General features: G+C 54.5%; 2 protein-coding genes across 3 annotated transcripts; one reads left to right on the top strand and one right to left on the bottom strand.

Annotated features, from left to right (window-relative positions):
• Nucleotides 1–209: 209 nt before the first annotated feature.
• POLE4 (DNA polymerase epsilon 4, accessory subunit) lies at nt 210–2,511 on the bottom strand. Its single transcript, XM_064396527.1, has 4 exons — nt 2,183–2,511; nt 1,289–1,373; nt 970–1,011; nt 210–643 (listed from the first exon to the last, which is right to left on the bottom strand). The coding sequence occupies exons 1-4, from the start codon at nt 2,402–2,404 to the stop codon at nt 630–632; spliced, it is 363 nt and encodes a 120-aa protein (XP_064252597.1). The 5' UTR covers nt 2,405–2,511; the 3' UTR covers nt 210–629.
• A 9-nt stretch (nt 2,512–2,520) lies between these two features.
• On the top strand, nt 2,521–11,223 carry PRAM1 (PML-RARA regulated adaptor molecule 1). Of its 2 annotated transcripts, none has more exons than XM_064396506.1 (10): nt 2,521–3,739; nt 5,381–6,062; nt 7,558–7,630; nt 7,990–8,102; nt 8,410–8,464; nt 8,743–8,836; nt 9,133–9,295; nt 9,847–9,880; nt 10,454–10,488; nt 10,943–11,223. In XM_064396506.1, exons 1-10 carry the CDS (start codon nt 3,737–3,739, stop codon nt 10,945–10,947), a joined length of 1,257 nt encoding a protein of 418 aa, XP_064252576.1. In that variant the 5' UTR covers nt 2,521–3,736; the 3' UTR covers nt 10,948–11,223. The 2 variants fall into 2 exon arrangements, with proteins under 2 accessions (XP_064252576.1, XP_064252575.1); XM_064396505.1 differs by having other exon boundaries at nt 2,523–3,739; nt 5,381–6,182.
• Nucleotides 11,224–13,875: the final 2,652 nt, after the last annotated feature.

Genomic DNA, 13,875 nt, shown 5'->3' with positions numbered 1-13,875 from the left:
CTCAGAGAAGCTGCACAGCCCTTGGGCCAAGCTGAGCTCCCCTGGAGCTCGTCCCCAGCTCCTGGAGGACAGCTGGGTTTCTCTGGAATGGATGCCTTGAGGAAACAATTAGCAAAACCAAAATGCTAGAGAAGGCATCCTATCAAAACCACACCATTTCCCACCAGGCTACAGGAACCCCAGCCCAGAACAGGAATCAGCACAGCTGCTCAACAACAACAACAACAACAATTTAATTGTGTTAAGAGACAAACATATTAACAAAATCCACATTTCCATTAAAAAAATTCCTTGTGCCTGGGCACCTGAGCCAAGCCACTGTCTGTTCACAGCTCCGTGGTGCTGCAGAGAGAGGCTGGGACTGCAGCTGGGAGTAACTGCTGTGTAACCTGGCCAGAGCAGAGAGCTGCACTGCAGCCACATGGGAAGGGACATACAAAATAGTTATGAAAAAATATGCATTTTAAATAAAGAACTTACAACGACTTCAACTTTATACAAAATATCATGGCTGACATGTCTCAATTTCAGTGTCTCAATTCTAGGAATTCTTTTTGAACTCTCAGCATCCTGTTTTCCGTCTCACACCACCTCTGCAGTCTCCCCAGAGAGCTCTGTCTCTGTCCAGCTCAGTCCAAAGTACCTGAAAATGAAAAATCACATTATAGTCTCATGAATCAGAAGTGCAGTTCTGTGAACAAATAAATCTTGTTTACAAACCGGCAAAAGAAAATGCAGTAACTTTAAAGCTTAAGTGAATCACACACAAGTAAAACCAAATCTGGCAAAAAAAACAAGCTACTGCACATGCCTCAGGGTCCAGCTGAGCCATTCCAGAGCTCACAGAGGCACTGCAAGCCACACTAGGAATTACTGAGGATGTGGAAACAGAGAGCTTTGCAAATGATTCAGTTCTTTCTCTCCTAAGTAGGTTATTACACACAATACTGAAATCAAGTAGAAACTCACCTTCCAAAAAAGCAAATTCATCAATAGCTTCAATGGCATTATCTGAAAAGCAAATTGTGAACAATTAAAATAGATAAACCATATTTGCATCTGTTTCAAACTGCAGCATTTGAAATGACACAGAGCACAGTGACCAATTTCAAAGACATCTATTTGTTTTGGAGATAGTGTGTGAAATTATTAGTGTAGTCTTCAGTAGAAGTTTTTCTCTCCCATCTTCAGGGAAAGAAAGAATAAATCCATAATTACTCCAGTACCTCCAGACAGGTGAAAAAATCCCCCATTGGAGCTAAGAACAGCACAGAACACAGTCCCATACCCAGGTCTTTTCTTTGCAGGGTTTTCCTTTTTCCTTGCTGGGCATACACATAAGCATCTTTGGCTATGGTTTCAACAAACAGCTCCTGCAAGGCAAAACAGGACAGGTTCACATAGGAGATGAGAGAGAGAATACCCTGACAAAAAGAAAGGTCCTACAAGGCTTCAGGATTAGATCAGAATCTTCATTCTAACATTACCCCTTCCTAGTAAACAGGTCTGAAAATACCAAAGGAAATGGCTGGACAGTGCTGCACAGGACAAGCAGTGAGGGAGAAAGCTGGGAATGTGGGTTCCTCGAAACCCACATTCTCTGGGAGACCCACACCACACCAGGGGCTCCCAGGGCACCTTCTGAAGGGGGAAAGGTGTCCTGTGCTCAAGAGAAGAATCATGAAAACCTTCAGGTGGAGAAATACCTCTAAGATCATTGTGTGCAACCATCAGCCCAGCACCAGCTCCACACTCACCTCCACCCCATGTCCCCAAGCACTACATTTTTTTGAACAGTTCAGGAGATGCTGACTGCCCAGGGGAGCCTGTGCCAGAGCCTGACAACTCTCTACATGAAGGAATTTTCCCAATATACTAAACCTCCCCTGGTGCAGCCTGAGGCCACTTCTCGTCCTGTGCCTTCTTGCCTGGGGGAAGGGACCAATCCCCGCGGCTGTCCCCTCCTGGCAGGAGATTTGCAGAGCCACAAGAGCCCCCCTGAGCCTCCTTTTCTCAGCCTGAGCCCCTTTCCAGCTCCCTCAGCCGCTCCTGGAGCTCCAGACCCTTCCCCAGCTCGGGCAACCGCCCCGCGGGTCCGTGAGAGAAGGAAAAACCTCCTGGGCAAGACCGAGCAGCGTCCCCGCAGCGTTCCGGGCCCAGGGCCCGCGGGGCCGCCCCTCACCGTGGCCCGCGCCAGCACGAACACGGCCTCCTGGCTGGCCAGGGTGACGTCGGGGTCCGCCTTCACCAGCGCCTTCACCCGCGCCAGCGGCAGCCGCGCCAGGCGGGCCGCCCCCGGGCCCTGCGGCCCCGCGCCCGCCGCCTCCTCCCCGGGCGCCGCCGCCTCCGCGGGCCCCGGCCCCGGCCCCGGCCCCGGCCCCGGCCCCGCCGCCGCCGCTGCCATCCCGCCCGAGCGCTGCGCCTGCGCCTGCGCGCGGCCGCGGGGCCGGGCCGGGCGCGGCGGGGCCTCGCTGCATCCCGGCCGGGCTGACGGCCCCGGCCCGGCCCCTCCTCCCCGCCTACCGGCCGCTGCTGCGGCTCAGCTTCCCCTTCGGCCCACCCCCGAACACGGCCCCTCATCCTCGCCTGCACCGCGTCCCCTAGCACGGCCCCCTCAGCCCCGTCCCGCTGCTCCCCACAGATGCCCTCAGTGCCTCGCTGCCACCCCCGTGCCCCAGCGCGGCTCTCGGGCCGCCCTCTCCACAGACAGGGACGTGGGGCGGGTGGGGGGTGGCCGTCCCTGCTGTCTGCCCGTGCTGTGCCCCAGAGTCCGCTGCCCGTGGGGCCTCCCCGCAGCCGCTCTGCAGCCCATCTCCAGCCGGCGATGAGCTCTCCAATGCCCCCAGCGCACCCACCACCCTCCGCAGGACCCCCGGGACCACCTCCCTTGCCCGTCAGGTGCCTGCCCCAGCCTTGCCCATGTCCTCAAACCCTGTCTTACCCTTAAACCATCTGCAGGCAGGAGCCACCTCGGGCACTGCTGGTGGGACACTGTCCCAAAGGGCTGCAGGGACGCAGATCCTGGAGCAGGGACACCAGCACCAACCAGCTGGCCAGAGCACCCCTGCCAGGGCTTGACTCGACTGCCAAACCATTCCTGCCTCAGAGGCAGTAAACAGTGACACAGGACAGTTAGACACTGTGATGGCCCAACACAACGCCCTGCCATGCACAGCTTCCCCTTGCTTCCCAGAGGAGTTAGGCTCTTCAGTGAAGCTCATGTCCCACATGAAGAGACTAATTCCAAGAAGCCACAGGGCCTCACCCAGCTTTTCTGTGCTCCCACAGAGCTCAGCTGTGCACCCTCTGCACCTCCCTGCCCTGCAAATCCTGGGCAGCTTTGAGACCTGACCTGCAGAGGAATCCTGAGCCACCACCGGACAAGGACATTGCCCACCCTCCTGCTCCTATGTCCTCACATCCTGCAGTCAGTTCCCAAACTGGGGCTCTCCTCTTAGGGCCAGCAGGGCTTGGTGGGCTGCAAGTGTCAAATAGCTGCCGAGCCAAACCAGCAGTGTACCAAGAGCTGCTCCTCCTCCTCTTTCTCCTCCTCCTTGTGTGGTCTCACCGGGTCTCATCAGGCAAAAGCAACTTCCTGGCACTGCACACAGCTCCTCACTGTGTGAGGAAAGAGCTGCTGGTTTCAAGGGAGGACGCCTCAGAGAGGCTTGTCCAGAATGCTTCGGGTGTCTTCAGCAAGGACGTGAGCACACAGGAAAGCATCCACTGATGGAAGATGGTGAGTAAGAACCAGACCTGGGCTATAGTGACATGGGGACGGGACACTGCGAGCCATATGTCCTGGTTGGAAGGGTTTTGGGATGTCCTTGTGAGGGGCTGCATGTGGCCAACACCCTCACTACTCCTGAAAGGCAAAGTCCTCCTGTACATCTGAGCTGGATGGAGCTTCAAAGACCTCTGACCAGTTTCTGGGCTCGGAGGAAGATTTTCTGAGTGAACTTACGCTGAATATAAACGTCTGTGAAAGGAGGAGGCCACACTCCCACTGAGTCCAGGAGAGCCTCCACCAGCACAAAATGGATTGGAAAAGCTGGAACTGATCACAGTGATGGCAATGCTGTACATCCAAGGGCTCTGAGCAAGTCCCAGCTCATGGAATAGGCCCAAAACTGATCATTACAAACCACCAAATCATTCAGGTGTCAAAAATCCCAACGGCATATTTGGGAATCTGGAAAACATTGCTTTTTTCACTAATCTGAGTGAAAGCCCCAGTGATGGTATACAGGAAATGGCACATTCATGCTGCTTCAGCACTGCTATACCAACTGCTGCATTTGGAGGTTTACCAGGAAAACTGGGGTGTTTGCCTGGGGAACTTGCACTTTTGTAAGTCTGTATATATACATTTGATCAGTTATGTCTAAAAATATTGCATCAGCTTCTCTCCATATCAGCCTTTCCCTTGTGAAAATAAAAATTATGCAATCACAAACCCAAACTGAAATCCCTGAAGGATAAAAACTCCAAAATCAAGGCACACAGCTCCAGCGAAGCAGCCAGCTGTGGTGCAAAGGGACACTGTGGTCTGGGGACAGAGGTGTGAGAGAAAGATGGGGAGGGTAAGATTATCCCTCCCCTCTCACAAGGTCCATCTCAGAAGATTAGAAAAAATGTAGCCCCATCCCGTAGCTTTGTGCCATAGCTCCAACATGGCAGTCTTCCTCCAAGAGCCGTTCACAGCCTCCTCCAGGCAGCATTTCTCTGGAGGCTCTAGAGAAGGGTGAATTTCGGTCACTAAGGAAGTTGAAGGCAGCTGTGTGCTGGAGCAGATGTGTCCTGCTTCGTGTGTGCACTGTGTGAACCACACAGGAAAGACACATGTCAGAAAAGTAGGGCAGTCTGCTGCCTCTTGGCCTTGTTTTTTCTGCACACAGGCATTGGTGGAATGAGTCTCAGTAGTGCCATCCCCACTTCTCCTCCAGGGAGGGACCCAATGGCCCTGTGCAGTCTCCCCCACCAACTCATCATGGAAAACAGGACAAGGGCAAGGCAGGTTGCTCCCATCTGAGCTCTGGGAAATCTCTGGATCTCAGATTCTGCCCTCAGGAGCTTTGCTACTACCACCCAGTCCCTCTGATCTGATGGTCCTTGGTAGTGGACAGAGGGTGGATCAGACCAAAAGACTCCATGAAAGGTCTCCTGGATGCCCTCATGGTGGGGTAAGCTGGTCCCAGTTTGGTGCAGCCCCATGTTGTTTACTCAGATATATTCAGGACCTTTTTGAGCAAAAACCTAGTTTTGTGGAGAAGACTTAGTGTCAGACCATGTTGAAGGAATACCACATTCCCCAGGGTGAATTTTGACTCATTTTCCTCCATGGTGTTTTAACTGCAACTGTTTTTCTTAATGGTTGCAGATGCCTCTGGAGGGGAGAGACGCCGTGGTGAGGCACCTTCGGGCAAAGTTCCAACAGACCAGGAGAGAGCCTCCCAAAGTGGGTGGCTGGCCAGAGAGTCACCCTGCAGCCTCTCATGGACCAGAGCCAGGACAGACCTCTGCCACGGCCTCCAAGGGTGATCCTCCTCAGGAGGGCCCCTGGAGCAGGAGGGACTGCAGCAGGGCCTCTCCACCTCACAGTACAGGCCAGAGTTTGGGACAGCACTCACCTCATTCTGCCTGCGAGACCCCGGCACTGGTGGTGTGTCGGAAGAAGGGGACAGCTCCAGGTGCCAACTTCCACCCAGTGCATGCAAAGCCAGCAGGAGATGTGTTGAACAAGAAGGTGGAAGCCAGCTCTGATCCTCCCCACAGGAAGCCAGCCCAGCAGACACGGCCAGCTGCCAAAGACAAGGGGGCTCCAGTGGTTCTTGCCAAAGGCGCAGCTGCCGCAGCGCCCCTGCTTGCTGTGGGAAGCCCCCAAAGGATGGAGCACCCAGCTCTGCCCCGGAGGAAGCCTTTGCCACATGTCAGGGCACTGGGAGTGAAGCCAGGCAAGCCCCGGCGCCCTCCTAATGTGGATTTGGCAAAGTTCAGAGCAGCTGCACATCCTGGGACATCCATCTCTCCTGCCACAGAACCACCAAGGAGTGCTCAGCTGGGTATGGCCAGGCACAGGAAAATCCCTCAGGAAAGGCCTCTGCTCATTCAGGAAGGAAAATCTCCCCAGTTAGAGCCTGCAGCTCCTGGGAGATGGAAATACTGGGAAGGCTTATGGAGAGGTGGGGCTTGTATTACCAAAGGGGCTGTTATAGGCAACAGCATGAGGATGAGAATGAGAGAGAAGGAGGGCAGGTGATGAAACAAAGTGCCCTGTCCCTGGCTGGACACAAGTTTCCATCTCTGGAGTGTTTGTAGGAAGTAAGGTTGGAGTAAGTAACATGAGAGATATTGCCAAATTGGAGTGAGCCCAAGATAGCTGGGGACTGGAGCACGTGGAGGAAGAAAGGCTGAGACCCAGGCTTGTTCAGCTGGGAGGAGAGGGAAGAGGGGGAGACTTTACTGCCCACAGCTACCTAACAGGGAGAAAATGGGGCCAGACTCTTCACAGAGGTGCCAGGGGCAGGCCTGGGGGCGATGGGCATGAGCAGTCAGGGAGGTGCCAGTCAGACACTGCCCCGCCACGCTCCACAGAGGCCTTCCAGAGCCACGCTGCTGTGGTGGTTTCTCACAGTTGCTGTTCTGCTAATCCACGCTACAGATGATGAAAGCTGTTTCAAATACCATTTCTTGCTCAGTTTCTCTAACCATGAGAGTAGACTTCCCTTCCTTTCCTTAAGAGAACTGAAAAATCAAACTGGTCTATGTTATAATTACAAGGTGTCATCAGGGCTGGCCACGCTGTTGTGCTGGGAGATTCTCACATGACTGGCTACAAGTATTTCTTTGTCTCATGGGTCCTGAGGCAAGCTGCAACATCTAGAATCACACCTTGCCTTGATTTGATAATTTTTGTTAATTTTAAGGGCAATCTTATGACTTTTAGGGCCAAGTATCTGATTGTGTATTACTTGGTACCATAAACCAGCAGAGATTTGATGATGTACTCAGGGCTTTGTGCCCATTCTTGGTTGGTCTGGTTGACCAGGCTGGAGACAGGGCTTGTGATACAAATAAGGGCATGTCAGCAGGGATGTGGTCATGCTGGCAATCCTAAAAGGGGCAGCACTATGTTGTGACTGATGATGCTCCTGAGCACGTGGACATATCCAGGATTTGCCCTGATTCTGGTACATATCTGAAATTTAGGGGTTTTCCATATTCATGATACCTATTTTGGCCTCTTCCCCTGTCCTTCCATAATTTGTCCAGGAAGAAAGTAGCATAAGAAATATACAAATGGGAAAATACATATTCAGGGTCCTCAGTGAGGAATCTGATGAGCTGTGCACCAGTGTGCTGGAAGAAAATCCCTGGATGGGCTATGGAGTAAAAAACTTCTTGCTCTATCAAGATGTGTAGTCAGTTTTATCTCCCCACTTCCCCCTGCACTAAATCCAGCCCAGAGTGGCTCTGACCTCAGGGTGGCTGATAGTGCTGAGGAGAAAATATGAAATAATCCCTCCCTGCTCCCTCCTGTTCTGCTGTTTGTCACAGGTCACCTGCAACCAGGCTGTGCTGCATCAGTGCCTGCACGGTTCCCACTGCAGGATGCTCCAAGTGGCACGGGGTAAGGACTGAGGCAGCACTGCTATTCCAGGCTGTGCCAAGCCACTGGGAAGGGCACAAGATGTGACAGCAAGAGGATGTTTGGGTTTTCCTGCCTGCTGCTGGAGGCAGGGTGTGGAAGCAGCTCTCACAGTGTGAAGTGCAGCCATCCCTCAGGACTGTGTTACCTCACTGTGGCCATTGCACCCTGCTGCCTGTCAACATCCACCTTGTGAGGAGCTGCTGGCACAGGGCACGGAGCTGCTGTCCAGCTCTGGCCCAGAGCCAGGGCCAGTCCATGGCCAGCCCAGCCTCCTCCTGGCAGCCCCGATTCTGCCCTCAGCCCCCAACGCCTCCTAACCATGCTCTGCCTCACCACAGGGATGAAGATGAGATATACGATGATGTTGAGCCTGTTGAGCTGGCCAGGAGAAGACCAGGCCTTCTGCTGCCTTCTGTGTGCCAGCTGCCAGTGTATCCCTGCCCCAGAGGAGGTGAGTACAGGAGGGGCTTGGGTCAGTTTGGGGTGAGACCTGCAGCTCCGAGAGCTGCGAGGCCCCAGTGAGCCGTGGGCAGTGGCACAGCCTGTGCTAAGCTTGCTGCTCCCCCACACAGGAGGGCAGTGGGTTCCTCTTGTAAATGGGCACAGGGCACACCCTGATCCCCCCACACCTGGGAGCAAACTCAGGATTTGGTCTCAGCAGGAGAGAGCTCTTGCTGCTCTTTGTATCCTGGTTTGGCAAGTGTTTACTCCTCGCAGCAGCCTCATGGCAGCGCCTCTGCTGGGGTTTGGTTTTACAGGTGGAAATGCTGGCCAAGCCTCCAACAGGGTTACCTTGCTGGCAGTTACACAGAGGTAATGGGTCTTTTTTTACTCTTTCTAAGGGTCCCAAGATGGCCAGGGCTCCTTGCTGCTCTGACGGTCTTTAATGGTCTCTGCTGGGTTTGCAATAGGAAGGTCTGTGGTGAAGAGCACAAGCTACGGGCTGTACACCTTGCCCTGAGAGCTTCCACAGCCCCAGGGCTGGCACAGGGAAATGCAATGGCGAGCAGCCAGCAGGGAGAAGGGGATGGGAGGGAGCAGAGCATGGGGCGGGGTCATCTGAACCTTCCCATGGCTTTCAATGGCTGCAGAGAATCCCAAGTCTCCCAGAGGATGAAGACCATGACACTCAAGACATGCAAGAAAGAAGAGAAGATGGACAGGGAGTTTCAGAAGAAATTCAAGGTGAGCAGCACCTTGATTCAAGGTGATCACCTGAGTGATCACCTTTCCCTTTGAGCTTCTTCTCCCCTTCTGGGAAGGGTGCAGTGCAATGGCAGAAAGGAGCTGTGCTCCACAGGGACCAGTGATACCCAGATCACAGCCTGCCTTGTTCCCCCAGGTCACACCTGCGCCATTCCCCCAGATCAGACCAGTCCCACAGACCATTTGGCCACAGAGGAATCTGTTTTTTTCAAGGAGGGAGAGTGGTCAGACCTGCCTGACTCAACTCCCCACGGGCACTGCTGTTTGTGTTTCAGTTCGAAGGCAGCATCAATGTCCTGACTCAGATGATGGTCGACCCTGCAGCAACAGAGAAGAGGGGCGGAGCGAAGAACCTGCCACTGAGACCGGGAGAAATCCTTGATGTCATTCAGTTTACAAATCAGGAGCAAATCCTCTGCCGGAACAGCCAGAGGAGGTGTAAGTCTGGAGGGGGATGGGGCTCACCCACAGCAGGGAGCACAGCACAGTTTTGGGAAGAAGCTTCTTCGTGCAAACATCCCCTGACAGACCTCCTGACAGATCTCCTCCACCTGTTAGAGAGATCTGACAGGTACCGTGCTACCCTGAGAAGGTTCCCACTCTTCTCTGCACAAATGTCCTGCTCTTCCTTCCACTCAGCAGCAGCATTTCTGGGAGCTGGGCTTGTCCTTTCCCTCTGCTAAAAAGCTTTTGCAGTCCTCAAAGCCTCCAGGTGGAATGGGCTGCAGATCCCTCAGGCAGAGGGAAGGGATCAGGCTCTTCCCTGCCAGCTGCCATTCAGCCTGACAGGCTCCTTCCTGACACTGCCCAGAGCAGGTTCTTCCTAAGGGTCCAGCTGGGCTGCCCAGAGCTGGATTCCTCCTTGTCCCAGCTCTTTCTGGGAACATGAGGTGCTGCTAAACCCTGGGCAGGGTCTGGTGCTGGGGTGATTCCCTCTCATGCCCTGGTTCCCAGCACAGCCTGACATGTTTTTCTTCTCTCTGTTGCAGATGGCTACGTGCCCCGGGCTGTGATGCTGCCTCTGTGAGTACCCTTTCCCAGCCCCTTCATCTCCACTCCATGAGCTGCAACAACTGCTCCATGAGTGGCCAGTACCAAACTAGTCCTGGCTGACAACTCAAAATTACCCAGCTCAGGCTGTGACCATAAGCCTAACACCAGCAGGTTCCCCTGGAGTGGAATCTGCCATTTCTAGTGTCAGGAGAGATTCTGTCACTGGGACACTGGAAGCACTCCCCAGGCTGTGGTCCCTCGTGTGGGACCTGCCAGACACTGCTCAGAGGCTGCTGCTGGGACAGGGTGAGGGTACAGCCCCTCTGCAGAGCTGGGTCTGGAGCTCCTGGTAGCCTGGGATGAGGCCACATCCTGAGAAGGGCCAGAGTCATCTTAACCCCACTCCAGATGGTCCCAGCCATGCAGGGGGAGCACAGCACTGGGAGGGGGAAACGGGGCTGCAGGTGGACAGCAGAGTCCACAGACAGCTCAGGAGGAGCTGAGACAAACATGGCAGCAGGAGCTGGCCCTTGCCTTGGGGTTGGGAGGTGGTGGAACTTGGGACATGACACTGCCCACAGCACCCCATCTTTGTCCTTGCAGGGACACTGACATCTATGACGACGTTGAGATTTATGGTAGGTGCACAGAACTGCTGCCGTACTCCTTCACCGGCCACAGTCACCAGCACACCAACCACCAGGATTCCCCTCCTCCTGACCCTTTGCTGTTTTGCAGCCTTCCCTCTCTCTCTTCCCTTTGTGTAATTCCTCTTCCTCTCCCTGAGGTATCCTTTACTTACTCACAGTTCCCTAAAAGTCTTCGTGTTCCTCTGTTTCCAATTATTTGGACTTCTCTGCACCCTGTTCTCAGGTTGCTCCCTCCACTTGCTGCCAGCCCCAGGGCCCCTTCAATGTCCTTTGAGGTGTCCCTGATTCCCCAGACAACTCAGACTTCCCTTTCCCAAGCAGTTGCTCTCTCCTGACATGCAGCCTCCATCCCTGGCTGGCAGGTGGCTCTGAAGATGGAGCTGAATAGAGACACTGTGTTTCAGCTCTGCTCACAAGCACACACTTTACCTAATTCTGGCAGGCTGAGTCAACCATGCTGAGGCCAAAGGCACAAGCAGCACCACAGAAACCTTTCCAAGGGCTGAAACATGAGCAGCACCCGACACCAGGCTCCTTTTGTGAAGGAGCTTCCTCTGAGACAGGCTGCAAAACCACCTTGTTCCTGCCAGAACAGAACAGCTGCAAGGCTGCTCAGCGTGTGGTGCTGCACAGATCCTGTCCCATGGGGCCCCAGATCCTCAAGTCACACCGTAACTGCAGCTCTGTTTTGTCTGTGTAAAATACAGCAATGATTCAAGAGGGTTTTATGGCCCTTTTTTTTTTTTGGGGGGGTGGTGGGGGTGTGGGGAGAGAGGGATAAAATCAGGCCCATAAAGGTTTTAATATTTTCCCATTCCCAGAGCATCTTCAGCCTTTTGTTCTGCACCACACTCTGGCCCCAGTGGCACTCCTGGCCTGAACCAGAGGCAAAGTGGACAGAGAAATACTCTAAAATATCTAAATTAATTATGGACCAGGTGCTCCAGCAGCATCTCCTGGCCTTGGGGCAGCTTCCCTGGAGAGCTGGCAGGAGGTTGGATCCATTGGGGCAGATATTTGTGTGGGAGCTTTCAGCATCACCTGTTGGTGCCTCGGGCTGTGTCTGCAGATGCCATGGGAAGTTCTCTCATTCACTGAGAAAGTTTCCCTTTGCAGACCCTGCCCTCATGAAGCCCTCAGAGATGGGGACAGGATTGGGGTGCACTCACAGCCAGTGGGGAGCACAAATCTAGTGCAGGATCCAGATCTGGTGGCAGGATCCACTTTTTGGTGGATGCTTTTGGGTCAGGAACAGTGAGAAGTTCTGGGGCGAGTCCCTGCTCTCAGTCTGCACACTGAACCCCATCCCAGGGGCTGGAGGGTTAAACTGGGAGGGTTCAGGACCTCACGGCGGGATGCCAAGCCCAGATTAACCAGTTGAAGACGTCACTTTCCATTATGGGAAAGGCTCCCAAATATCCCTGAAGCTTTTGGTTCTGGGGATTAACCACCAGCACACTCAGCTGCTGGCACAGAGCAGGGGTCCACTGGCGCCGTGGGGCCCGTGGCCATGAGTGGGGCTGGGAGCTGCTCCCAGGGGCACCATCTGGGCGGCTGAGGACGACCATGTGGGAGTGGGTCAGAAGAGCTGTGCTGCACTCGCTGGCCACGGCGCTCCTGCGCCTCTGGAAGTGGCTTCGGGCTTTCTGGTACAAAAATGGCCTCTTGACTCTCTCGATGCTGTCAGTGGTCACTGGATGCCTCCTGGGGTTCCTGCTGCGGGCGCTGGAGCTGACAGACCTGGTGAGCCTGGCTGGGATGGTGATGGGAATGGGGGGATGGAATGGGGCAGGGGGCAAACCCTGGTGCCAGTAAGGATCCCAGACAGGCACAGCCCCAAAAGCAAGGGCACCTGCCCAAGAAAACCACCTCAAGGCAGGTTTCTGCCCATGGCTTTTTTATCTTTTTTCTTTTTTCCAAGAAGGTGCCAACAAATGCCCAAGCTATAGGACAAATCCTGCCTCCCTCCAATGAGAGTGGGGAGCTCTGGGTTGGATGCCATGGGGCTGCAGGAGTTTGAGGTGGGATGAGGATGGGAAAGGGGGGAATGTTTACTCAGGGGCTAGATGCTCAGTAAACAGGTTTCCCCCAACACCACCAGCAGCACTGGGATCTGAGGGATGGGGTCCAGGGGATGGGGTTTGAGGGATGGGGTCCAAGGGATGGCGTCCTCCCATTACTCTCCCCAGCTGTGTTAAATCAAAGCACATTTCCATGCTCTGGAGAGGACCCAGCAAATAAATAGAGGGCTGGTGGGGAGCCTGGAGAGCCTTGAGGAGTCACCTTCCTTTGAGGAGCCTTGGAGACAAATGCATTGGAGAAAACACATGAGAAAGGCACAATTGGCTCAGCCCTTCCAGGAGCAGCGCGCTGCGAAAGCACCGAGCTGAGATCTCTGACTGGGGCAGCTGGGCCAGGGCTCAGCCCTGGTCCCCGGCCAGGCTGCTGAGCCCAGGAGGGGGAATGGCGCCCCGGGAGAGCTCGGCTGATGCTGGAACATCCCTGTGTTGCCCACTGGGATTTAGCAAAGTCTTGTCATTTCAATTAGGCCCTTCAGCATCAGCGCAGCAGGGATGATCTCGTTACTTAATTGAAGCTGGGTGTAATCTCCCTGCTTCCCAGTGCACACACCCGTGAGAGCCCAGCAGCCACCCGTGCTGGGCATGAGGCTGGCAGACTCTTGGGGCTCCAGCCCCTTGGCCTGCCATGTCCAAGTTTATCCATCCTCTGCTCCAGCCCATCCTGCCCTGTTGCCACAGCTCTGCTGTGGGCCTGGCAGCCACTAGAGACTGTCCCCAGTAAAGATTTTTGTCACAAAATCTGGGGGAGAGCTGGAGAGGTGGCCAGTCCCTGCTTTCCTCCCTGCAATGGGAAAGTGTCACAAAGCTGAGAGGCCCCCTTGCAAAGAGATGCTGTTCAGATCTGGCATTACCCCTTGCACTCAGCTCTGCTCTGCCTGAGCTCCCTGGGGACATCAGCCATGTCCAGGTCACACACTGGGACAGTGCAGGGACAGCACAGGGGAGCACTTGGACAGCTGCCTTGGCACCCCTCAAAGCCCCAGCAAGAGGTGGTGGCTACTCTGCAGTAACCAAAAGCACCTTCTTGTCTTGGGGCCAACTCAGACCCCTCCCTGACACCTCTACAGTGGCACAGCAAAATAGGGGGATCAGGGATGGGAGGATGATGGATGGATGGATGGATGGATGGATGGATGGATGGATGGATGGATGGATGATGGATGGGAGGATGGATGGATGGATGGATGGATGGATGGATGGATGGATGGATGATGGATGGGAGGATGGATGGATGGATGGATGGATGGATGGATGGATGGATGGATGATGGATGGATTGATGGATGATGGATGGA

The sequence above is a fragment of the Passer domesticus genome, chromosome 21, assembly GCF_036417665.1.
Source record: "Passer domesticus isolate bPasDom1 chromosome 21, bPasDom1.hap1, whole genome shotgun sequence".
Taxonomy (NCBI): Eukaryota; Metazoa; Chordata; class Aves; order Passeriformes; family Passeridae; genus Passer; species Passer domesticus.
The sequence above is the reverse complement of the archived record's forward strand: the minus strand, read 5'-3'. Positions and strand labels throughout refer to the sequence as shown.

Bases quoted from the DNA above. Each gene is read 5' to 3' on its own strand.
- POLE4 (XM_064396527.1), bottom strand. From the start codon at position 2,404: ATGGCAGCGGCGGCGGCGGGGCCGGGGCCGGGGCCGGGGCCGGGGCCG. The intron at 1,374-2,182 runs GTGAGGGGCGGC...TTTGCCTTGCAG, and splicing joins TCGTGCTGGCGCGGGCCACG to GAGCTGTTTGTTGAAACCAT. The intron at 1,012-1,288 runs GTATGGGACTGT...TTTGCTTTTCAG, and splicing joins CCTGCAAAGAAAAGACCTGG to ATAATGCCATTGAAGCTATT.
- PRAM1 (XM_064396505.1), top strand. The intron at 6,183-7,557 runs GTGGGGCTTGTA...TGTTTGTCACAG, and splicing joins CTGGGAAGGCTTATGGAGAG to GTCACCTGCAACCAGGCTGT. The intron at 8,837-9,132 runs GTGAGCAGCACC...TTTGTGTTTCAG, and splicing joins AGTTTCAGAAGAAATTCAAG to TTCGAAGGCAGCATCAATGT.